The sequence below is a fragment of the Pseudochaenichthys georgianus genome, chromosome 24 (assembly GCF_902827115.2).
Source record: "Pseudochaenichthys georgianus chromosome 24, fPseGeo1.2, whole genome shotgun sequence".
Lineage (NCBI taxonomy): Eukaryota > Metazoa > Chordata > Actinopteri > Perciformes > Channichthyidae > Pseudochaenichthys > Pseudochaenichthys georgianus.
Genome location: NC_047526.1, coordinates 1528142 through 1555232, shown reverse-complemented (window position 1 = coordinate 1555232; position 27091 = coordinate 1528142). Strand labels below are relative to the sequence as shown.

General features: G+C 43.0%; 1 protein-coding gene across 1 annotated transcript in view; it reads right to left on the bottom strand.

The window, feature by feature from the left end:
• Positions 1-19500: 19500 nt before the first annotated feature.
• Positions 19501-27091, bottom strand: part of lama4 (laminin, alpha 4) — a 43986-nt gene continuing 36395 nt past the window's right edge. The window contains exons 31-40 of the mRNA XM_034075669.2: positions 26520-26684; positions 25488-25641; positions 25209-25399; positions 24931-25120; positions 24699-24854; positions 23325-23484; positions 20626-20753; positions 20425-20518; positions 19798-19917; positions 19501-19711 (exon numbers count right to left, since the gene is read on the bottom strand). Coding sequence (XP_033931560.1) covers positions 19566-19711; positions 19798-19917; positions 20425-20518; positions 20626-20753; positions 23325-23484; positions 24699-24854; positions 24931-25120; positions 25209-25399; positions 25488-25641; positions 26520-26684 — 1504 coding nt within the window. The 3' untranslated portion in view covers positions 19501-19565. The remainder of the gene's footprint in view (positions 19712-19797; positions 19918-20424; positions 20519-20625; positions 20754-23324; positions 23485-24698; positions 24855-24930; positions 25121-25208; positions 25400-25487; positions 25642-26519; positions 26685-27091) is intronic.

The following is a 27091-nucleotide window of genomic DNA, read 5'->3' as shown; positions in this document are numbered from 1 at the left end:
GCTCTGAAGGTGGAGGGCGCGGGGCTGCGCTTGGAGGACGTAGTGTTCGGCGACGCGGGCATTACCCTCCTGTGTGACGTTTCCACGGGCCTGGCGCGGCCTGTCGTCCCTGCCAGCTGGAGGCGCTCTGTGTTCGAGGCGGTGCACGGCCTATCACACCCCGGCGTTAAACCTTCGGTGCGCTTGGTGGCCGCGAAGTTCGTCTGGCATGGGCTGAAAAAGGATGTGAGGACTTGGGCCAGGGAGTGCGTGGCTTGTCAACGCGCTAAGGTGCACCGCCACACGAAGGCCCCGTTGGAGCGTTTCCTGGTGCCTGAGAGGAGGTTTGATCATGTCAACATTGACCTGGTGGGTCCGTTGCCTTCCTCTCAGGGGTTTTCCTACCTCCTCACCATGGTGGACAGAACGACCCGTTGGCCGGAGGCAGTTCCGCTCATTTCGACATCAGCCGCAGACGTTGCCCGGGCCTTCATTGCAACGTGGGTTTGTCGTTTTGGCACCCCGTCAGACATTTCCTCAGACAGGGGCTCTCAGTTCACGTCCGAGCTCTGGAACGCTGTGGCAAGCGGTTTGGGGGTCAAGCTGCACAGGACTACCGCTTACCACCCTCAGGCTAACGGCCTCTGCGAGCACTTTCATCGCTCCATAAAGGCGTCCCTCAAGGCCGGCCTTACGGACGGTAACTGGGTCGACAAGCTGCCCTGGGTGATGCTGGGCCTGAGGACCGCACCTAAGGAAGATCTGCAGTGTTCTACAGCGGAGATGGTCTACGGTCAGCCGCTGAGAGTTCCGGGGGATTTCCTCCCAAATGCGTCAGCTCCCTGGTCTGCCACGGCCCAGCGAGTTTTTCTGCGTGACGCGGCGGAGGCTTTCGCTCCAGTCCCGACTACTCAGCACGGTGCGTCGGGGTCTCAAGTTCCCGCGGAGCTACGCTCAGCTGGGCACGTCTTCATCCGTCACGACGCACACAGAGGCCCCCTGCAGCCCCCTTACGACGGACCTTTCCGGGTTTTGGAACACGGTGAAAAACACCTGGTGGTCGACATGGGCGGTAAGGCTGAGCACGTCTCGGTTGACCGGGTGAAGGCTGCTCACTTGGACGTGGACCGGCCGGTGGTGCTGGCTCGGCCGCCGAGACGGGGCCGACCCCCGGCTTTGATTCCTGTCAGGGAGTGTGGACCTTTTGTTCCGGTCCCTCCTCTGTCAGGGGCCGCACGGGCGGAGGTCGCTGTACCGACTCCGGTGCGCAGGTCTCGTGGGGGCAGGCGGATTGTTCCTCCCCGCCATACGGATTTTGTTTATACGTGAATTCTGGGGGGGCTTGTGTGGTGACACGTCATTGGACATAATTCACCTCTCTTATTGTGTTGCCACACGGACCTTTTAGTGGGAACACCTGTAGAGTTAGCCCTCATTCCTGCTAGCTCGTTAAGCAGAGCAGACGTTGTGTTGACTTCTCTATAACTAAATGGATAATAAAGATTGGAACTCCGTTCTGAATACACCGCCTCCGACTCCCTTTTCCTGGCGCTACAGTATATAGATTAAGTAAGGGATAATGTGCAGCGACGCAGTCATTATGGGGAAAAGAACACCGACGGGCTGATCAGGAGCCCGACGCAAAGCGGAGGGATCTAGATCGGCATGAAGGTGACCAATCAGAATCGAGTATTCAACGAAGCCATGTAATAAGTGTCAATAAATGTTCTTTAAACAAAATGAAGTCTCTCCTGATTGAACTGTCTGGACCCCATCCTCAACTTTTTTCAAACCATAACATGCCTTCAGAGGGCTTTCCTGTTGATAATGTTTGGTGGATTTTTTAATAGAATAATTGTAATCAATATTATATTACCTTTTATTACATGGTTTAGTTGAATACTCGATTCAGAACACGTGACACGTTGTTAATCCAGAACAGACAGACCGCAAGCATTTATTGACCGTTGTTAAGGACGCTCACATCTGCACAAACAAGTCCGTTCGATTTAACTGTATACAGTTTGGCCGAAAAGCAAACTGCATGCACTTTCATGCCGATCTATGAACACCTGGAATCACAGCAGGAGAGAGGAGAACCATTTTAAAAATTGTAATAATGTCAGCAAGACATGAACATATATAACCACTATCATTCAATTCTGTAATTGCAGGTTTTTTAGCATGATATTTCAAACATAAATGGCCTGTCTTAGTTTAAAGCCCACTCACCATATTTATATATATATATATACACATGGTTGGTATTTAACAAAAAGGGGTGTTGTAGTGAGTGATATTGGTATTTATGGGAACATTGTACACCTTTCCTTCAAGTATTATACGTTTTAGTTACTTGTGGGCTACTTAACATGAATAATCACAGTTACTATCCTTTTCCTCCATCACATTTCAAAAAGAAATAGGCTATTGTTATTTTAATTCCACCACAGTAATCCATGATCAGCTTTACTTTTTAGATAAAGTTTTAACTCACAATTGATCATAACAGGCTTCAACATATACATTTTTATATAGTGGTTTCATGTACAACCCACACAAGTATCATGCTAAATGAAGCTCTGTTGCTTGGATATCACTAGATCCTGATGTCAGCGTAATATAAAAGTACATAACGATTGATGTGTAACTTAGCATAATTTACTAGTTCATGAATGCTGTCATGAACGCGCGGTGCTATACGGCCCGTCCACACAGCGGCGTGCATTGAAGCTTCCAACGCTTCTGCCCATTCACTTTGAATGGGGTGACGTCACTTTTAGCCGAACTGCATTTTGGGAAGCGACGTGGAGCGTTGCTGGCGTTGCTCGCTTCAAAAGTTGAGCAATGTTCAACTTTTGGCGCCTCGGCAGAAGCGTCAGCCAATGAAATCCCGTTTATGCAAATCTGCCAGAACAAGCGCTAGCCACTCAAACCGCGTGTATGCTGGGAGAGACTACGCAGGTCATTTCCTCATATTCCAAAAAATGGAGGGAAAATTAATTATAGCGGTAGTGAATCACCCGGTGCTGTATGATCAGTCTCTGTTCATCTACCGGGATACAAACCGGAGGAGCGAGGCATGGAGGGAGGGGGCAGAGACAGTGGGTGAAACTGGTAGGTTTTCACCTGTTTGGGGATTTTATATCCAGTTTACTTCGTTTTAACATTGCTATTGCTTTGTATGCCGGGGGCGGGCGGGAGATTCATGTGATTGGTAGTTGGTCGCAAAAAATCCCCAAGCTTCAGACACGCCTACCAACAAGCGTCAACGCACGCCGCTGTGTGGACGCTCCGTTACGTGTACGCAAATTCACGTGCTTAATGTGAACGAGCCTTTTGGGCGGCGTGGTTAAAGTTGCGCATGCTCTATGAGTGCACATACGGGTACTTCTCAGGCATGCCGGGTAATCTGTGACGTTTCGCTCTCTCAAAAGTTGGGCCATTTTGTCATCATGCGCCATTGAGCAACTCTCATAGGAATGAATGAGGCCCCGCCTCCCACGCTGTATCCAGTTCTTAATATACATCCTTCCTCCTCCAGCACCTGGACACACCAGGAACCTACGCCAGGATCCTGTTTGTGGACTTCAGCTCCGCCTTCAACACCATCATCCCGGCTCTGTTGCAGGACAAGCACTCCCAGCTGCACGTGCCCGACTCCACCTGCAGCTGGATCACAGACTTCCTGTCTGACAGGAAGCAGCACGTGAGGCTAGGGAAACACGTACATCTCTGACCCCCGGACCATCAGCACCGGTTCCCCTCAAGGCTGCGTTCTTTCCCCTCTGCTCTTCTCCCTGTACACCAACAGCTGCACCTCCAGTCACCAGTCTGTCAAGCTGCTGAAGTTCAGACGACACCACGCTCATCGGACTCATCTCTGGTGGGGACGAGTCTGCCTACAGGTGGGAGATGGACCATCTGGTGACCTGGTGTGGGGAAAACCACCTGAAGCTCAACGCCCTAAAAACAGTGGAGATGGTCGTGGACTTCAGGAAGAACGCAGCTCCACCCGCCCCCATCACTCTGACTCCCCAGTAACTGCTGTGGAGTCTGTCCGCTTCCTGGGCACCATCATCGCCCAGGACCTCAAATGGGAGAAGAACATCAGCTCCCTCACCAAAAAAGCACAGCAGAGGATGTTCTTCCTGAGGCTGCTGAAGAGACTCAAGAGACTGATGGTGAACTTCTACACCTCCATCATGGAGTCCATCCTCACCTCCTCCATCACCATCTGGTACGCCGCAGCCACAGCCAAGGATAAGGGCCGGCTGCAGCGTGTCATCCGCTCTGCAGAGAAGGTGATCGGCTGCTATCTGCCATCCCTCCACGACCTGCACGCCTCCAGGACCCTGAGGCGGGCAGGGAAGATAGTGGCCGACCCCTCCCACCCTAACCCTAACTGTTCGGCCCCCTCCCCTTTGGTAGGAGGCTGCGCTCCATCCAGACCAATACCTCTCGCCAAACAAGGCCCGGCCCCCCCGCTGACACTTCACCTCTGCCACATCATAGACTATATGCATTACATTACTGCACACAATGTTCATACTCCTTTCTGCACATATTCTTACTTCACATTTCATAGTTTATATTCTAAAATGCATTCATAGCATTCTATTTCCATGTAAATTACTGCTTTATTTAATTTGTATTGCTATTTAACTGTATTTTTTTTACGGTGTAAAAGATTTTTTGTTTTATATTAGATTTCTTGTTTTTTATATTTTATGTATGCACCATGACATCAAGTCAAATTCCTAGTATGTGATAACCTACCTGGCAATAAACCTGTTTCTGATTCTGATGATATGCAACATTTCATGTAGAATATCCTGACGACATACTAATGAGTTATTACTCTCCAAAGCTGCGCTGGAGTCTGTAAGAAATTAAAATCAATGTTTAATGATGTAATTTGGTTTAAACATACAGTAATCTTATAACTGTTTTATTGTGAAAACATTTCCGGTTAGCATTCGCCTGTGGTTAAAGTTTATTTTGAAAAGCTATTCCGGAAGAGATCTCCGAAAAAACACCAGTAAGCTTGACTTCCGGTTTTCTGTTAACAAACGATTGCAGCCGTTAAAATGCATTGGATAAAAAGTCATGAATGAGTGTATAGAGAGGCGAAGTCACGCCCATCTACTTCCGGCCCATGGGACCCCGGAAGCGAAAAATGTACATTGAATTCAATGGAGAGAGAAAACGTATCTTTTGATCCCGTTTGAATTGTGCCACGAACTACACATATGATGTTTGTCAATCTTAAACAATAAGTTCCATGTCAAAAAAGTCACATTTTGTCGTAAAACTGTTGAAATATAAGACTATGAAAAATACGCGACTACAAATCCCAAATCCCATTCTGGGTCGCGTAAGTGATGTCACAGGCGATAATGCTCCAAGTGGTTGCGACTCGTAATTAAAGCGAAGAAGAAGAAGATCTCATAACCGATTTATTCCCTCCAATAAATAAGAGATTGCTAAAAATAAATTCACTTTTACAAGATGCCTGTGTGCTTTGTACCAGGTTGTAATCACATAAGTGATCAAACCACTTGCTCGTTCTCTCGATTCCCGTCTGATGAAAGGACCAGGAGTCGCTGGATCAGACATATCAGGTAATATCATAGGTAATATACATGTTGTGCATGGAACATATATAGTCAAGTTAGCTACCTAGCTAGTAGCGACGAGTAGCGAGCACGTTAGTTAGCATTACATTACTTAGCCTTGTCATTTTTAGTAGCCTTACCATGAAGTTATTATTTTATTACATGAAGTAAGAGTAAGAGTAGTCATGATGGTAAGTATTTCGTGAAACATTTGAAGAGTAGCCTACTGCGCCATCCACCGGGTGCTAAGGAAGCAGTCAGGGAGAGTCGAAGGCAGGCAGGGAGCTTTGCATGACATTCTTCTGGACGTGTTTCATTGTGATGACAGTAAGGGTGAGTCAATCTGTTTGTTGGAAAGACAGTAGTTGAGTGATTACTGAGAGAAAATTATTAGAAGAGATAATTATTCAAAGTGTTGTTACTTTAAAGTGTTGTTACTGACCTTTTTCTCTTTTATTTCCTTTCCCTCACCTGTAACTGCTGAGACCCTGAGGAACATGCAGACTGACCTGGCAACCTGATTTCCACTGTACGTAATAGTATTTGGTTATGGTATATTATTTATATACATCAAAGGCACAATGCACCCCCCAGAGACACACATGTATTGAGTGTGATATTGTGCATAAGTCAAGTGAAATCATCTTTACACACTAGAAAACTGTAGGAGCGGCAACTTGTTTTGAAATTGAATTTTTAATATCCGATAATAAAGTGGATCTGTTTTCTTTATTCTTCTCTCTTCCCAGCTCCATCCATCACCGTGCTCTGTTCCTGCAGGTCCTGCTTGCTAATCAATGCTTTATTTTTTTACACAATTACAAATAAAGTCAATGTATTGTATGACATGAAGTTGTGCTTCATTCGGAGTCAATAATAAATTCATTCTGCCTTCAACTGCACAATGACTGTGGACTGCACCGACATCCATGTAGCTGCCCCCCAGTAAGATGAACCAAGCAAAGAGGGTCACCATCATGCCCAAGGACATCCAGCTGGCCCGCCGCATCCACGGAGAGAGGGCTTAGACTGACCTGAGACCAGCACACCCAAACACAACGGCTCTTTTAAGAGCCACCTACAGTTTCAAAGAGTTGCAATCCTAGTTATTATAATGATTAAACTGGTTCATGTATCACTTAAGGCCCTGACACACCAAGCAGTCACCAGAGGACTAGCCGACGCTGAAGTCGGCTGTTGCCTGGCCGTGTTCTCCTGCGTTTTGGCCATGTGTCGCACGGGAACACACCGCACCGACTTCAGTGCATGAGTGGCAATAACTCTCCTTACCAGCAGGCGGCGGTAGTGTGTATGCGTCATTCAAAAGAGGCAACAACCGGAAGACAGAGAAGAAGAAGAGTATCTTTTCTCCGTAATATCATACAGAGCTGGCCTCTCCTGGATCAAGGTGATGAGCAGGTCTTCGTTTGCATCATTCCAGATCGCCATGATGAGATGAAAATGAATAGCAGTCTGTGTGTGCCTTCTTAAATCGTTTGTTTACGTCCCTCACTTCCGCTTCGCTTCTCATGCACTGATTTGCTAGCTGAACAGCCAATCAGAGTGATTATTTGGTCCGACTGCCAGACCCGATGCATGGCCGATTCAACATGTTGAATCGGCCATGCATCGGGTCTGGCAGTCCAAATAAGGCGTGTCACGGTCGACGGTGCGGGACACACCAACCTGACTACGGCGCCGCGAATGCCCGACAGCCTCTGACGGCCTCTGACTCCCAAAATCGGGTTGGTGTGTCAGGGCCTTTAGTTTACTGAACCGTGATGAATGAAAGAAATGAGTGAGGTAGTGGTTTAAAGAAGTTACAAAGACATTAATATATGAGTAACAGGTCAGTGTAAACACAAGCTTCTGTCAATTATGGATCATTCAAACTATATACAAATAATATGTAATAAAGTTCTAAAATAAGTATTCGGTATATTCCTTGATAGCTTTTGGAGAAGGTTGTTTTTAAGTTTACTAAAATCTATCGTTTCGACTTTTAAATCAAATAAAATTATACAATTTACAGATATGTATACAAATATATATCCTATATACACCATCATGTATAATGATTGTGGACACTTCACCTCCAGCAGGGCAGATGGCTGCACAAGTCCATCAGGGGATGCTCCCAAAACACAGACTCACTCACAAAGAGACCAGACTCGAACACTGTCACCTGATAGGCCTGCACAAAAGCCTTCACCCCTTCGGCCTCCTTTACAACCCCCCAGTTGACAGCCATGACTCCGTCCAAGTTGTACCCCCCGAGCACCCTCTTCATGAGGGACGCGCATGGAGTGGATGAAAGTCCCGACCGCAGCACAGCACCAAACTTGCTGGCTGTCAACCTGCCCCGCCTGTGTAACTGCCACTGAGGATTTGTCCGCTGTCCTCCGGTGGCTGTCTGGATGGCAGCTTGCTGGTCTCTGCTCAGTCGCATTGAGGTAAGAATTGCCTCAAGCCCCCGACCGCCATGCCCCTTCACCAGCTCCGGCACGGTGACAATGGCCTGATGTTGAGGCCGCGGCTCTGGCTCAGGTGACAAAAGCCATGCCATGCCACACTGTGCGCCCCTCAGTGCAGACCTGAACCAGTCTACATCCTGAGTGGCGATGTCTCTGGCCAGTGGGTTGTATGTCTCCTCTCACTGTTGGTAAAGTTGAGACACCGGCTGGACTACTTTGGAAGTGCCAGGCTTCCTCCACTGGCACTCAACATCTGTGGAGCTGATCTGCCACATGGCACATATTGCCAATGCTGCAGCGTGGCTGCATTTGTACATCCCCCGTGCACAATCACAGACAGCGCTCTGCATCGCGCCATCGTCTGCCATGCAGATCTGTACAAATAAAGTAAGTACCATGTTTGTTAGCATGCTATAATAGATTGAATGAGAAATAATACAAGGATGGTCCGGATCTGGGGGTGGGAGGGTTTATTTTTCCATAGTTTTGTCCTCTTGTCTGATTGTTGTTATTGTTTGTTTTTTCTGTATTTTTTGTAATTTGAGTTGTACTGGTTGTGATTGTACATTGTATTTTTCTAAATGTGTATGAATACATTTTTGAAAAACATTTGATCAACAATAAAAAAGGATTTGGTCTGGATCTAGACTCAGTGTGTAGTTTATTAATTAAGCAATGCTCTCTACATTAGGAAAACACATACCAGTGTACCAGAGGGAGTCACACACAGCTGTGCCTGGATAACCAAACAAATTGACAAGATAAACAAAACCCTTGAATCTACACAGCAAATAAACTCAAATGACACAACGAGATGTAAAAGGAGATCACACATACAGTATAGTCGATATAAAACTGGCCACTTCAATCTGAAGAGCAACTAAAACAAAACACGGGAGTTTACCTTGTTCTTGTGAACACTAATGTTATCCACAGCATACACAGAGACCACAAAGTTCTTAAGGAGAAAACTAGTTACTGAAACAAAACACGTTAGTGTACCTTGTTAGCTAATGTTAGCTAGCTGACATTAACGTTACACATTGCACTCATATTACTCACCAACATCTTGTAAAGCCGGTCCCGCTGCTCTTACAGAACCGACTAACTCCCCTTTCGTGTATGTACAGCTCTCAATGTGTCCAGACTTGTAGTGATGTTCACCTCGTTGTATACTTTTATTCTCATTCTGAAAGAAACAGGTGAAATTTGCTAACGTGACGGCCGTCTGTGATGGTGACGCGTATTGTGCGAGACCAGAGACCTGTAGTTCACTCAGCGGTTTCACACAAAAAAATGTGTAACTTCACAGTTTTACGACACATTTTTATTTTTTTGACTGGCAAAATATTCTTTTAAATTGACAAACATCATATGTGTCATTCGTGGCACAATTCAAACGGGATCAAAAGATAACCTTTCTCTCTCCATTGACTTCAATGTATAATGTTACGCTTCCGAGGATGGGACCCCGGAAGCGTAAAATTATACACATACACATACAGTATAGTCGATATAAAACTGGCCGTTTCAATCTGAAGAGCAACTAAAACAAAACACGGGAGTTTACCTTGTTCTTGTGAACACTAATGTTATCCACAGCATACACAGAGGCTCCCGGAAAGGGAGGGACTTCGCCTCTCTATAGAGTGGCGAAGTCCCTCCCCTTCCGGTGGACCTCCATGGGACCTTATTTCGGATAAAGTATGTATTGAAGTCAATGGAGAGAGAAAGATTATCTTTCGATCCCGTTTGAATTGTGCCACGAATTACACTGAAGTAAAGTGTTACAGCAGAAAGTTTAATACAGCGTATTTCTGGTATATTCATTTTATTATGTCACCTGATATATAAGAAGTAGGGCTGTCAGTCGATTAAAATATTTAATCGCGATTAAAGGTGGGGTAGGTAAGTTTCAGAAACCGGCTCGAGTGCACTACAATTTGAAAGTACATAGCCGAAAAGAATCCGCCCCTTCCTTCAGACTTCCTTACAGAGCTCCTCCTCTAACACACATGAACGCGCACATGACGTCAGCAGACTGGTGGAAGTGGCCGCCTGTTGCTGGCGAGTCATTGAAGTACTGCTGCAATGCACGCCCAATGACGGCACGCCCAATGAGGGCACGAGATACATTTGTGCGTGCACGAGATGGAAGGCTGACAGACAGGGCGGCAATCCAATCCGATTGGTCGTGCTTTTTACAGTACTACGGCTTCCACAGATGACATTTTTTTATGGATTTTTTGTCAAAGCACTTCAGATATTCATTGCTATCGGGATGTTAAGAGCATTCCATGGAATATAACAAAAAGTGTATCTCGAGCCGGTTTCTGAAACTTACCTACCCCACCTTTAATCACATGATTGTCCAGTTAATCGCGATTAATCGCAAATTAATCGCACATTTTTCATCTGTTCTAAATGTACCTTAGAGGAATATTTTTCAAGTTTTTAATACTCTTATCAACATATGAGTGGACAAATATGCTTTATGCAAATGTTATTATCATTTGAACAATGACAAATATTCTCATGAATATTAAACAACAACCTCTGAACATTACAAATATTCGCCTCAATTCAACCTGGAACCTCTCTCATACAATAATACAATACAAGGTGTGTGCATGCATGCGTGCGTGTGTGTGTGTGTGTGTGTGTGTGTGTGTGTGTGTGTGTGTGTGTGTGTGTGTCTCTCTGCCCTCAGGCAGTCCCCCAACAATGATTTGGAGTCATGACAGAACGCACACTCATTCCATAGACTTCCTTCTCTGCTCCCCCTCCCCCATCAGTTTAATACACACAGCTCCACACACCCTAGGCATTTTAAAGATATGTCTAAGATATAGTTGTTTATAGTTGACTAATACAAGTAATACATGTAAGTTACTTTAATATCAACAATAACGAGGAAAACATTACCTCTGCTCTCAAGCAGTGAAATAGTAGCGCACACTCACCCTTAGCATGTGTAACGCACACTCATTTTATCCTGCAGCATTCCAGAGATTTGAGCTGTTGTAAGGCTCCCACATCTCCACTACTCCAAATACAAAGGTTTCACTTCTCATATTTCCAGCTTCTTGTTACACAGACTGCCATTATTGATACAAAGTAATTAAACACACACATATATTTAAGACATATAGACTTCCCTGATACTTTACATGCTGTGTGTAATGAAGAATGGCTCCTCCCCTACCTCTCTAGTCTTCTGTCATGAAAAGCTGCTTCTACTTCATACAGAGTAATTAAGCATGTTTAAGCCAACCACTCCACAATGTTGTATCAATTTAGTACCCACATATGAAAGAATACAACTGAGAGAAATCGGCCACAGGATCAGTTAACTAACCAAAGTTAACCGCTCCTGTAGCCTAAAGCCATCCCTGAACGTCCTCTCACCTTGAAGTCAGCTTACTTGGAATGAATACATTTATTGATAATTCAGGCCGACTCTTGTCTCCAGGCCTCTTTATGAGCCTTGCAGGGAATGAATCATTAACTATCAAGACTTTAACTGCATTATATCTGAGGAAGATCTCTCTTGGAGTTCCCCTGTTAATTGCAAAAACCATTGATGATTAACAAAGAGATTCATGGGCCTCTCTTGATATCTAGAAACTGCAACAAGACTTTCTGCCATTCAAATTGAACACACTTCTTATATATCAGGCGACATAATAAAATGAATATACCAGAAATACGCTGTATTAAACTTTCTGCTATAACACTGCTTCAATAACAAGAAGCTGGAAATATGAGAAGTGAAACATTTGAAGTGAAACATTTGTATTGAGAGTAGTGGGGATGGGAGAGATGAGATATCCTTATTTGAACACAGCGTGGCAGACATCTGGAAGACAGCAGAGTAAGATGGGTGTGTGTTCATTGCAGTGGCTATATACTGTACAATTACTGTTCTACTATACCTGTGTTTGTTTTTTATTGATTTCTCTCTGTTTTATTCTTTCATGTTGTGAGTACTAAATTGCCACAACATTGTGAAGTAGATGGCTTAAATGTGCTTAATTACTCTGTATGAAGTAGGAGCAGTTTTGCATGACAGGAGACTAGAGATGTGGGAGAGGAGACATCCTTATTTGCACACAGCAGGGCAAGTATCTGGAAGGCTACATGTCTAAATTAGGTGTGGGATCTAAAGTAACTGATATGTATTACTTGTATTGGCCAACTATAAACAGCTAGGTCGTAAACATTTTTTTTTTTTTTTTTTTTTTTTGATATACTTTATTAATCCCCGTGGGGAAATTGTTTCTCTGCATTTGACCCATCCTAGTGTTAGGAGCAGTGGGCAACCATTTTGAACAGCGCCCGGGGAGCTGATATCTTTAAGATACCAAAAGTATGTGAAACTGTGTGTGTATTGAACTGATGGGGGAGGGGGCCGGAGAGAGGGAAGTCTATGCAGAAAATGTGTGTGTATGCAGGGCACAGGAATGTGGAACCACGGACACCAGATATGTTTGTTTTGCCTCAAACTGAAGAGACTCTTTTTCTGGGCTGCCTCCTGGCTGGCTTGCGCTGATTCGCTGTGACAGACTGTCGTTTTTATATCTCCCAATAGATGGGCCCTATGGGAGGAGCATCCGACACAACTCCCCGTTGTTCTTACATGTATCCTGTTGTGTGCTTTGTCCGGTCTCTTTTTTCCTCCTGCTGCCACGATAATAAGATCTAACAGCACTCGGACCAGAGCAGGGGTACCCCTTTAACTTGTATTGCTGTTATTTTACCATTAAAACAGATTATTGTTTAACCTTTATCCTGGTGCTTTGAATTCCTTCTTTTATAAATTTGACTAGCTCATTAAAGGACGCGCGGAGCCGAGGTGGGTTTCAGACCACTCATTGCTCCAACAACACGCCTCCGCAAAGTGACGTTCTTCTGTTTTCATTACAGTTAGCGCAAAGGATTTCAATTCCCATGTCTCAGTGATTTGATGTGCAGTTACTCCCAGGTAATTAGTGTTAGAAGTGTCGCCTGGTCTTCAACCTTCCTAAATTCTCCCACACCACACCGCTCCTCCGCTGCCTTCACTGGCTTCCGGTAACTGCTAGGATCCACTTCAAGACACTGGTACTTGCGTACCATGCTGCGAATGGATCTGGCCCTTCCTACATCCAGGACATGGTTAAACCGTACACCCCAGCACGTGCACTCCGCTCTGCATCAGCCAAACGACTCGCTGCACCCGCATTGCGAGGGGGACCCAAGTTCCCATCAGCAGAAACACGTGGGTTTGCTATCCTGGCTCCAAGATGGTGGAATGAGCTCCCCATTGAAATCAGGACAGCAGAAAGCTTACACACCTTCCAGACTGAAAACTCATCTCTTTCGACTCCACTTCGAGCGATCGAATTACTAACAAAGCACTTATATACTAATAAAGGACTGGCTTATCTAAAGCCAGTTGAGTAGCACTTGAAATGTTTTTGCTCTATGAAACCTGATGTACTTTATGATTCTGTTTTCTTCAAGTTTGTCTTTTGTTGGTCGAACGCACTTATTGTAAGTCGCTCTGGATAAAAGCGTCAGCTAAATGCAATGTAATGTCTCCTGTCAGGGCGACATAATCCGCTTGAGCTAAAGCCTCTCTTTTATTCTCCTTTTCAGTGTCATAGAATTCGTGGATTCTAGTCATTATTGTGCCTCATGATGGTGGCTTGTAGGATGTGCCGAGGGACGCAACTTTCAAAACATCGGCGAAGCCCTTGTCTGCAACGATGCTAATCGGTCTACAGTCCTTTGCAACTAATTTGGCAATTGTGTTGGTTAATTTATCAGAGGTGGACTTGCTTACTGGCCTGCGTTCATTCAGGGTGGTCTGACGCAAGCCAGGTGTTGCACTGGAAGTGGAAGCCCCAACAAACGCATGCTTAGCGTTGAGATGGTAATTTAAACTTGAAGAGGTGCGGTGGAACTGAAACTCCTTCTTGCAGTGCGTGCAAATAACTATTTGTTTATTTATTGTTCCATCTTTTTTCTTTCTGAACTCAAATTCCCCATCCAGAGGTTGTTGTTCTAGCTCCATGTTGTTTACATGCATCCGCCCCGCTGGAATACTAGAGCGACGTCTAGTGTGTTGGTGGGATGTATGGGACGGGCCATTCTGCGCATGCGTTAAATATTTTAACGCAATTAATTAAAAAAATTAATTACCGCCGTTAACGCGATAATTTTGACAGCATTAGTTTATACCAAGCTTTGCGTGTGGATTACGACAGGAAATGCGACATTCGTGCGTTAGATAGATGATATTCTTCTAATTGTGTTTGGATAGCGTCCCGTTTTGTCCCATTATAGCGTGTTAAACAACAACAGATAATCATATTGAATATAAAGTGTAGTTTTGTGTTGTATTTTTAAACTTTAACTTTCCTCACAAGTGGTTCCCTTTGTTACGGTGTGTTTAAAGATCACCCCGCCATTATTTAAACTCATCTGTGAGAGCCACATGGTGTACTTTCAAATCTCTTTGTTCTTCAGGTCAGGGGTTGAAAAATCAGTATCCATCTTGTTTTGAACCCATGAGGAACGAGAGCACGTCAGTCGACATCTTGTGAAATGCAAATTCAAAGGCAAAGGGACCTTTGAATTTGTTCTCATCCATTTAGTTTCACTCACATGAGGGCAAGTCATTTTTCTGACCTCCATCTTGTGAAGAACAAATCATTCTTCTTGTCACAGTTGGAATTAGAAAATAGTTAATTTTGCTAAATCGGGTTATCTATACATATAGTAGTTGAAGTTTGGTGTTTGTTAAGAAGGATTATTGTATTCTTTACTGTGCAGTATTGTCAGATATTGGATATTTAAGCTTTCCGAACGGATTGTTGAAGTATTTGTACTTGCAAATGTGTTTTGGCTTGTTTATACTTTATTGTTTAACCATATTGTAATTGTCTTCCCATTTGAAAGATAATTTTATGAAAGATAAGCTTCTTCTTGTCACATAGAAGTCAGTTTTACAATAGCTACCTCTGGTGGATGAAGCTGAAAATTACAACAGCACACTCAGCTGGTTGATCAGAATTGTTACACATCACAGGAGTAAAAACTTATAAATACATAAAGATATTTTAGGTAAAGATACAATTATATGCTGAAGTTTAATTTCAAGTGTTATAAATTAACTTATAAAACGGACAAGTCAAATCAAGCAATCTGATCCGTGATATACTTAATATTATCACGGCCTGAAGTGAGCTATTGCTTTTATAAAATGGTTACCAAGTGTGGCAATATGAAAGAAAAATACACACTCCCCCCAGACCCCCCTTCTGGGGTTGGGTTTCCAGCATGTGTGCCTTTTTATACAGTTCAGCTTTGATTCCATCAACTCATTAAACTTTTTTAAAAGCATATTTTAGTTCTGTGAAGGGATATAAGGGATATATGCACTGTATTTCACTTTAATTAATATTGTATGCTGAAAAGCGTATATTACAGCACGATTTTTTGTTGAATAGATTTGAGTGCTTCAAAATGTTGGGTCGCGATTTATTGACCAAGTAAAAAGTGGGTCCCGAGGCCTGACCAGTTGAGAACTACTGGCCTAGAACAACCTCAACCTATACAAGTAACCACAAAAGCCATTCTACTGATGCTGGACAGGTTTTCAGTGGGTGCACAATAAACGGCAACATAAATGTAAATAAATAGCCAAATAATGGATCAACGCTCTCTGTCTAATATGTTCGCTAGCTGTTAGTGTTGTTGCATAGCAACCTCCTCGCATGTTTCGTGCAGAAGGCAACAGAGGGACTATTTTATTTTGAATTTTGAATAAAAATTTAAATTAGAGTGTGTATTTTTCTTTCATATTGCCACACTTGGTAACCGTTTTATAAAAGCAATAGCTCACTTCAGGCCATGAAGTGAGCTTCGCGTCGGGCCGAACCACGCCCCTTAGCTGTGATATAATGAGCATATACCATGGCCTGTCGTGAGCTATTGCTTAAACATACTTCTCCACTCACAGATAGAATTACATGTGGTTTCTAATTTTAAGATAAAAAACCTTACATAATAGTCTTTCAACCTAGACTGTAGAATATTCAAACACCATTTTATTGAAGTTAACACAGTTTATGACATTTGCATAATTCCATACTCTTCAGTACACACGTACACAGCAGATTTGGATTTTCACCATATTTCCATTTTCCATATTCCAAAGTCAAAACCATACACTGTTCATTTTTATTTATTTAATTCAGATTTTTAAATTTGCATAATTTCAAAATTCTAATTACATTTTTCCAATTTCAAAATTTTAATTACATTTTTCTAATTTCAAAATTTTGATTTACATTTTCCAATTTCAGTTTTACAACATTTTAATTTAGTTTTTCTGATTTCTGTAAAATAAAGAGTTAAGTTCTGACGCCAAAGGATACTTTTATAAGGAATACAAAGGTACTAGTCAGAGGATTAGTGCTTCATCTTTGATAACTTAGTAATTTCATTAAAGTATTTAAAGAACATGTCACCGAAAGAAACTAAGTTGAGACCAGGCTCAACTGCAGCTATTAAGGAGAGCATACGCATAAGATCAGATGCTACGACACATCCACATTTTAGACAAAATATGTGGAACCAAATAGAGAAACTGTTGGAAAAGTGGCGAACGGGAGGATTGATTCCAGCAGATGATCAACCTGGACCAACAGAAGCCCATGTAATAGCAGTATTTGACTATGAACATGAAGAACACCTACAACAGCAAAGTGCATCGGTGAAAGCTGAAAAAAGAAAACCAAGAGTTATAGGTCTGTTACATCATCTAAAATATGTCAGTATTGGGCCGGCAGACAGCATGGATGTGGTCCAAGAAGCAGATCTGCCAATGAGGGAAGACATAGCAGGGATAACAGAAGCCGCTCCAGTTATCCAAACTCCAAGGCAGTATCCAAGCCTGACCGGAGACTCTCCTCCCGACATACCAGAGAACAACACATTTCACCATGCTTCAATTCAATTCACCACAGGAGAGAGAGAGAATTGGCTTATGAGGCAGGAAACCTATCCAGTGCCACTCAGCTGAAGGCGGAACTCAACAGAAGAATGGGAGAACACCGCAGAGGAATGGAAGAAGAACTCAAGACACAAGGAGTTGAAAGGCGAAGAGAAGAAGAAGCATACAAATTAATTACAGAATAAGGAAATGCAGTGAAGGCACTAAACCAAAGACTCTTGAAGCAACACGTTCTCACTCCCAACCCGTCTCATGTGGACGGGCGGTCAGGGCCCCTCACCGTCACGGAATTACGTACAGGGTACCCCTTGAGAGTCAGTTTTCAATGGGCAGGGCGTCCCATTGACTTGCATAGAGCTCCCTGAACGTTGGTAATAGAGGAGTTGGGATCGCGTCGAAATGCTCTCCGCAGATCCATTCTCACAGCGTTTATCAACCTTTTTCTTACTCAATATCAAGCCACACTTATTGTTTTTACTTCTTTATTTTAATTGAATAATGTAGGACTTTTGTTGCCGTCAGTTATGGGGAGAGTAGGGGCTCAGAATACTGAAATCTGTATTGTTTCCTCGTTTTTTCCTTCTAATTTTGTATTCTTTTCTAAACCACACACAGTTATTTACATAATTATCCTTGTGTTTATTTATTTGTTTGATTAATAAACACAAGTTGGAATCCGTCAGGACCGAGGGTCGGAGCAGCTCATAGTAGTTGCTTTAGAGAATTTTTCACCCGGAAGTAAGTATTCTCTCCGCTTCACTTGACAAACCCCGTGATAGTCCTCAAGCTCTGTGATTGGATGTTTGAGTGTGCGCCGAGGGTTACGCCGAGCGTCGAACAACACTTGGAACCACGGGTCCACCCCGTCCCCCCCTCCCCCACCCCGTCCCCAGAACTACACATGCTGGCTATTGTGTGTTTCGCAACATGTTCTCTATCTATGGCACATCTATACTGGGAGTTGTAGTTTTAAAAGACGTTTTCATATTTCCCATAATAAGAAGTTGCCAGTATTAAACTGTGTACATCCCTGGAGGTTTAGGGGATAGGAAACACACATGTAAAACATATAATTAATAAATGGGTGAAAATTGCTTGTGCCCATAATGGGCAGCATTAATATATATACCCACACGACAGCTAAGGTCAGAAGAGCTTTATTTAACAGCTGGTCTTATGTCTGTGACCCCTCGTGTTGTTAATTGATAACATTACATTACATTACATTAATTGATAAGCCTGAAACATGCACTTGTCAAGGTTCAGAGGCACATTTTGCGAATATGGCAGTATCCATCGATCAGCTTAAGATAAGATATACTTTATTGATCCCAAGTTGGAAACATTTGCGTTACATCAGCATGTGTAACAGTTGTAAATATGCAGTGGTGTTTATTTGTAAATCATTTAGTATAATCACACAAATTCTGTGTTTTATATTTAATAATTCTGTGTTCTTTATTTATTGAATGTTCAATACCTGACAAGGCCGGAGATGAAAAACCTGGGTCGCAGGTTCCTCAACAGTGCATTACAAGACATCTATCAATATGTGTGTATACCTCCATTAAACTGTCCTATTCTGCACATTTCTTATACTATCTACATACATCTTATAAGAGTATAATACATATGTATAATATCAGTTAAAATAAGTGCTTAAACATGCAGTAGTTAAGGAGACGTAGGCGCCCTGTGACCATCAGATTTGACGACGCTGATTGGCTGAAATTATGTTTCGGCGGCATAGTTTAAAGAGAGCAACAGTTGGCTTCTGCTGCACTCTCGTCTGGGCGCTATGCACAGCGCCCAGACGAGAGAGGGTAATGATACACGGGGAAGGCCAGGCAGGAAACATGTGACTTATCAGTAACTTTAGACATCGTAACGCAATTTTAAACGAGATTTTATTGTAGATTATACATTTTCCTGATACCAGTTATATAATATTTACCTTGTTTATTAAAAATAAAAATAATTTTTTTTTAATATATATATATATTTTTTTTATTTGCGTCTGGACTCTATCTACTTTTTGTAGAGAAGAGTATGCATATAATATATATATATTATAAACATTGCAATTATAAACATCATAAGACATTATAAATATCTCAGTAAGTGAATGCTCACATAGTATGGTTGAGAGGTAGTACCCATATAATCCAGTAGAGGGCTCCGCCTGTGCTAATATAACTAGGGTTACAATACTTAACCCACCATTTTGAACACTTGGTACAAACAATGTGCCAATGTGATTAGTGGGATGGTGTAAAATACAATAAAAGCAGATGTGTCCCTCATATTAACACTGTAAAGAATGATGGATTATTGTTTCTCAAGGGGGTTCTGAGCCTGAAACATTTCCTTTATCATGGGTTTATTTTCTGGTTATATACAAAGGTAAAAGAAAGAAAGAAGAAGAAACATCTGACACATTTTTTATTGAATGTTAACCAGCGAGAGTTTTTCATGTGTTTCAGTGATGGTTTATGCTGCTGGACAGGTTCCAACACTGACCGCTCCACTGACCAGAGCCGCTTTGCTGAAGCTCACCCGGCTGTTATTGATGGTCAGGTTCCTCATACAGCCTACGTAAGCCTTCCTGGTAGCAATGCCCTCTGGGAGGGAGGGATCTGAGAGGTGGAAGAGTACATCACAGGATTAGAAAGGAGTCATGTTTGTTTATCAGGAGATTATCAGAAATGTATTGGTGGTTCACCTTGGGCTCCACCGATAAACACCGGATTCTTGGAATCTGTGGAGCTGGGGTTCAGAGGTCCCACCACATGGTTGACCTCAGAATCCACGTCCAGCTGGACAACGTTGGCATCACGGATCACTAACATCAAGCAGGAATTGATTAGACAGTATTCTTCAAGGAATGTAAAAGTGTACTCAACTTCAGTATGTGAGCAAATGTTCTTAGTCTACCACTCAAGTGGCCAAAAGTGAACCATTGTGCCTCTCAAGGGGCTCTTCTTTTTTATTTTGGAAGTTCTACCTCAGCTACTTAATTAAGGTTAAATAAAGTGTGAATTAAAAAAACAGAGAGTCAGAGATAGATTAAGGCATAAAAATGTCCCCATGGAAACCAGTTAAAGTCACCATTTTTAATCTCACTATAAAAACTGCTAAATGAAACTATCCCATAGCAAACAAATAACCCTTTAAATGATAGCTTGTGAACAAGTTTTAAAGTTTTAATTCCTATATCTTTTATGAATTGTCTTTTATTTTCCATTGTTTTATGTGTTATTGCCTTTGAAAAGCACTTTGAATTGCTTTGTGTCTGAAAATGAACTATATAAACTAACCTTAACCTTAACCTTAATTGGGAAATTCTCACCAGTGATTCTGTTCCAGTGGCCAGCACACAGACTCTGTCTTGGTTTCACCTTTGTGAAGAACTCATGAGACCCATCATTCACAAGAACCACCACCTGGAAACACACAGCAGCATGTTATTATATTGAACAGAAGACGTGTTTTCAATTGACATCATTTGACCTAAATATGTCGTTTTCTGGATAGCAGTGCCATGACTTACCACTCCTTGATCAAGGAATATTGTGAAATCGCCCTCTGCTGTTTTCACATGCAACAGCATCCCAGATGGCACCCGGGGGCGCACCTCCATCACCAGCTCAAACCGCAACCCGAGGTCAAAAGTCTCATCTGAGAGGAGCAGGAGCAAGAGGAAGTGAATTATGGGTACCTTATCCATTTAAGGCAGGGGTGGGGAACCTTTTTCCTCTCAAGGTGCATTTCAATTTTTTCAACATCCTCCGAGGGCCGTACAAATGATTGACCTCTGCTTAAAAATACTAAACTCACAGCCCATTCATTTGGCCTTTCTTTCATGCTGTGCAAAGAAAAAGCAACCTCTTAGTCCAGATATCTTACCATGACTTGCGCATGCACGTGCACGGTGTGGCATGACCACCAAAACAGAAGGATATGGACACAAGATATGTGCAAATGTATTTAGTTTCCTGACCATGTGAACATGATTTAAGTGGGGGGGACCTAACCTCCTCTAGGGGGGTCCGGGGGGATGCTCCCCAGGGAAGATTTTTAAATGTTGAAGTTAAAAGCATCAATCTGGTGCACTTTGAGAGCAACATGAAGAGATCTATGGATACATCTCTCAACACCCATATGAAACAGAACTGGAAGCAGATTTTATTTTTCTTTATGGATATTTTACAAATCACTATCACATTAATAATAACTTTTTTTTACTGTCATATAGTATTTTATACCAGTTTTTTTACAACTATAATGATCATATAAAGATGTGCCTTTACCTCACTGGTTGGAGAAAAAGCTTCTTATATTCGTTAGCATAGCTAGCTAACCAGATGCTAATAACAACAAAGTTATTGACTGTATGATCAGTATGACAGATGAACAGATCGCCACTGGGCTTTCAGCTAAAGACACAGCCACGCAGAAACTGCGGCATCCTTATGGATACTGACATTTTTTAAGTGCCGGAGTGGCGTTCTGGGGCTCTCCGTGAGCACTACACCCCTGTCAGACAAGACATATACCACGTGATGACACGTTAGGCTCGTGTTGTGTTCAAGGACCCTGACCTTGGCCAGGAAAAACAGGCACTCGCTTGTTTAATTCTTTTGCGGTCTAGATTTCTTAAATTTTTTTATTTTTAGCGTGTGTTTATGAATTACCTCGAGGGCCGTACCAAATGGTCTCGCGGTCCATATACGGCCCGGAGGTCCCCCTGATTGATGATTTAGGGCTTCACATTTGTATAGACTCAGCCATGTTTCTCTGTGGTGCACGTGTGAAATTACTCTCTTGTTCAACAGCTGCAGATCAGCTCACTAGTTCGTAGGGTTTTTTTATTCCCCATCTGCTGCCCTCCCCCCTCAGCAGATACACTACTTCACCACAGTTGCAATGAGGGTATCATGTTCCCTCACCCTACCAATCTCTCTCTATGTATATGCAGGGCCGGTTCTAGACAATTTGATGCCCTAGAAGAGATTTTAGCTGCCCCTCCCTATGGAATATATAAAGAATAAATGAAAAATCTCTACAAAAGACAAATACACTACAAAAACAGAAACTTATTGACATAGGTAATTTACATCAAAAAGGCTTCAAATGTATTCAGTATTGTATGAAAATGTTTGAAATGGAGGGTGGACATTTTAAAGTAAAATGCTTCAATCTGGTGCACTTTGAGCACACAATTACTAGAGACTACATCTGGGGGTACAACTCTAAAACACCCATATGAAAAAGATTTAATAATCAAATAAGTATGTGAACATAACCAATAACCTACCATAGCCAATAACAAATAAATGGAACACATTTTATTTTTGTTGTTCAAAACAAAAACAAATATCTTATTTTCCCTAGTAAACATTTATTTAGTAATTTAGCAATTTTTTTATCCCTCCAGTTTTAAACAATAATTTTGGTTTACTGTCCTATAGTATACATTGAAATGATTTCAAACCTGTTTATCCCAATAATTGTAAAGGAGTGCCTTGGAAATATGTGTTTACATAAATTGTGATCAAAACGTTTGAGACCCACTGAGATGACTTAGACTAAAGTGAACTATCTAAACACTGAGAGAGTCCTTTACCTCACTGAGCTGTAGTTATCAGCCTCTCAGTCTGTCAGGAGAGAGCTTTGTTTTAGAAACATCTTCTTCTTATATCCGTTAGCGCAGCTAGCACCAGATGCTAATAACAACAGCGCCGGTACCTCACTCCCACGCTCACTCGCACTTTGGCTGTGAGCTGCGGGCGCCAGATAAGCCAACATCCCCCACTTTCATCACTTACAGCGCCCATCGTACAGGGCAAATGAAACGTGTAACCGGGGTGAAAAAGGTGTTACCTTTACTTAATTATGAATGTTGTTACATCAAGGCCGAAAATTAGGATGAGCACCAATGGTCAACATGTATTTCCCCCTCCTAGAGCTGCCAGCACAGCGCCCCCCCCAGATCTGGCGCTCTAGGCAACTGCCTATGCCAAGAACCGGCCCTGTGCATATGGGATGGTGAAAGACTAGAGGGGCTTTGAGTTTTCCAGAAGGAAATCTAATGCGACCTGTAATATACCAGATGTTCAGTTTAAAAATAGATCCTGCCCAATGTAAATGGTGTTTCCACAAAAACAACCCTGTGCAACTTTACATTTATGCAATGCGACAACTAAGATGTCTTTTGTATTATATTTTTGAAAAGTACTAAACATTTACCAAGCAGGACGTATCCTCCTTCCTCTGAGAAGAATGTCCCCGCCTCAGAAAGTCCCTCGAAGCATGGGGTGACCCCAAAGGTCTCTGTCACCGAGGACAGCCACTGGCCATCGAGCTGCAGGTTCTTCAGACAGCCCGTGAAGCTGTATGCAGAGTTTCTCTGAAAGGAAACACACAGGGACCAATTTCAGACTGGTTAGTCTATAAACTCATCGGGAGGGCCCTCGTGTACAGTAGCTCAGTTGGTAGAGCTGACATCACATTTACTGGGGCTCGGTCCCCAAGCTGAGCCCCCGGGTTCGAATCCAGCCCGGGAAGATGTGCCGCCTGTCATCTCCCCTGTCTCCCCCTTTCATAGCTGTCACTCAAATAGAGGCCCATGTTACCCAAAAGTCGGTTTCTCTCACAAATAAATAGTTGAATCATTAGGAAATAAAACACATCCCAAGGGTTGTACCCAATACAGTAATCTATAACAATTTCCAGAGGTGGCTAAAGTAAACTAACTAAGATGGATATGGTATGTAACAATACTCAATCAGACATGACTCTTATTTATTTATGCTACTGTTGTTACATTTAAGCAATTACAAGTAAGTGTAAATTGCTGCTGTTTAGCATGAGCTAAAGAGGCTAGCGTATGGGCTTAGATATGTCTCGTAATTATTTGTGTGAACATAAAAATAATTTGTTTGTAAATATGTGATTTGTAAATGTAAAACACCATCCACAAATGCATTTAAAAGATTTGCAAACTCACCTTACCACTGCACTGGTAGGGTAAAACTAGGCCAATTAATAAGATGTGAAGCGCTTTGTAACTTTGACCTGCTCGACTGAATACACAACAAACAATGAAGAAAGAGTTATCTCTGGGCTGCTTCACTGCCAGCTGCTCCCCGGGACCCGAAAGTGGCTTAGGCTATAGCCTGTACTTCAACATCAATGCATACGAATGTGCTCGATATATGCTGTATTGAACCAATAAACTAACACAAACTAACTGTATCACTATAACATGATGATGGTGATAAAGAATGCATCTAACATTCCGCTGCTCATTATAATACAAAAACATCATGCTCTTACTTTGAAAACCATGTGGAAATGTCGTCATCAGCCGGCCATCACGTGTTTTCCGAAAATAACCGAGTGACACGAGTAGAGCACCCTGAGCTGAGCACAGCTGGGTGTCTGGATGTCTGCCGGTATAACCATATATGTCCGGTAGACACAATGGGTCATCATTTACAGAGACTTGTCAAAGGTTAGCCTTTTTATTCGGTGCTACAGACCTTGATAGACTTTTCATGCTACAAATGACCCACGCTGTGTTCATGGTTTAATCTCTTCAACAAAAACATGCATCCATACCTGAATATTCTTTTGGGCTCTCCCAGGAGGAACCCCTCCCACGAACAGGGGACTGCTGACATGCCAGGAGACATTGCTTCCCTGAACTCTGTCCTCCAGCACTGTGAGCCCATCAATAATCAACCGGCCCAGACTCCCATCACGGATAAAAACCACCTGCAGCAGGAGAAGAGAGGAGGTCGTCAGTTTCATGGCTAAACATGCATCCACTCACTTTTGTGGTCACACTTACATTGTGCCATGCACCGTCATTGTATTTCTCCTCGCTCCTGATTTTGACTCTTTGCTCTTCTACATTGAAAGTGTATACGAGCTTCCCGTGGGCCAGGAACAGGGCCATGAAGTTGTCCTCTTGGACGTCAGATACATAAAAGATGAGGCCAAACGATGAGTTGGTCTTCAGGGACAAGGAGAAGTGGGACCTGTGAGGAGATAGTCGCATTAAGCATGTGTTCAGAAAGACAGAGCTGTGAACACTTGACCCTGAGGTGGGTTCTGTTCCTTGAACACCTTTCAGAGAGCGACTCCGGGAGGTTGGTGAGGTGCTGCCTGCTGTTGGCGATGCCGCCGTAGTGGTAGGCTTGGCGGGTTGCCCTTGGGCTTGGAGAGAGGTAGCAGGTGTCCATGCTGAGCTCGGACGGCTCCTGCTCATCACTCCTCAGTTCCATCAGGCCCAGGGGGAGGCTGGACTCCCTGCTGACCTATGAGAGGGTTTATGGAACGTCAGGATGACACAGATCATAGCAACACAATGAAGAATGACCGTTGTCCAGCACTCTTCGGTCCTACCTTCTGTGACATGCTCTGTCTGGCTCTAGAACTACGTTCCCTGTGCCTTAACAGCAGAGCAGCAGGGGGCCGCTGGACGGGGCAGTCCTGCAGGGACGTCTGCACCTTCTCTGTGTACCGCTGGAAGTCCTCAGGCTCTATGTCCCGGTCCTGTCTACAGAGATACAGGAACAAGAAGGACAGATGAAGGAGCTGTAGGATGTCTCAACACACCCGCTCGTCTCCATAGCAACAACTTCTCAGCTCACAGCTTTATTTTTTAGTCTCTTCCGGATGTGGCAATAGTACTCAGATCTTGTACTTAAGTAAAAGTAGAAGTACTCAGATCTTGTACTTGAGTAAAAGTAGAAGTACTCAGATCTTGTACTTGAGTAAAAGTAGAAGTACTCAGATCTTGTACTTGAGCAAAAGTAGAAGTACTCAGATCTTGTACTTGAGTAAAGTAGAAGTACCAGAGTGTAGGAATACTCTGTTACAGTAAAAGTCCTGCATTCAAAATGTTCCTGAAGTGAAAGTAGAAAAGTATTATCATCAAAATACAGTAAAAGTAGTCATTGTGCAGATTGGTCCATGTCAGAATAATATATATGATGTGTTTTATAATGATTGTTCTCAAAGCTGGTGAAGGTGCAGCTAGTCTGAAGTACTTTGTAGACTGCAGGGGAGCTGGTGGATTTACTCCAGGTGGAACTAAAGTCTGATTCAACACTTGATTATATTTCACATCATTCCTCCACATCTGTGAAGTAACTAAAGGTATTATTTAATACCTTTAGTTACTTCACAGATGTGGAGGAAAAGTACACCATGTACCTCTGAATTGTATTGGGGTAAAAGTACAGAGTAGCAAGACATTGAAATACTCAAGTACAAATACCTCAAAATGTTACAGTAGGCTACTTGAGTAAACGTACTTAGTTACTTAACACCACTGGTCTCTTCCTCACATAACAGGAGAGGAGGTAGAAGATACAGAGATATGAAGGGGCAGCGGGCCCTGGGCGGTCCTGTGGGGACCCTCGGGGGGGTTACCTGTTGATGTAGGCGTAGCTGATGCAGCCGGTGAAGTTCTTGAAGCTGCTGCTGGGAGAGCCTCCATAGTAGAAGGTCTGTACAGCAGAACCTGAGGAGGCTTTCGGGGCAGATGATGGACGTTTCTTCTCCTGCTTGTCTTTGTCGTCCACCAACAGTGAATACCTGGTGAACAGTTAACCAGGTGCTCATAAATGATCTTTAGCCACAGTGCTCTTCTCTAACTGCCTACCCACTAAACACCACCCTACGTGTCCTTCTTGGCTGCCTGTCTGCATTATATTTCAAATATGTCTCAACAATCTCTACATGAGAAGTTCAGTCAGTGAATAAGTAGCTATATATCTGCCTTTAATGATCGGTTTCTAGAGGGACAGACCTCTTCGCCTTTTTTGTCATGCTGGTTTTTTGTCATGCTGGTTTTTTGTCATGCTGGTTAACTGTGATGCTGATAAAGCCACATGTTTTGTTTGTCTGGAAGATGTTGGTTCTTATCGGTAAACTGAAATTGTACAGAAAGTCTGTAACTCTATTAGGAGGTTTATTATTGGTTACTAGTGTGTGTGTGTGTG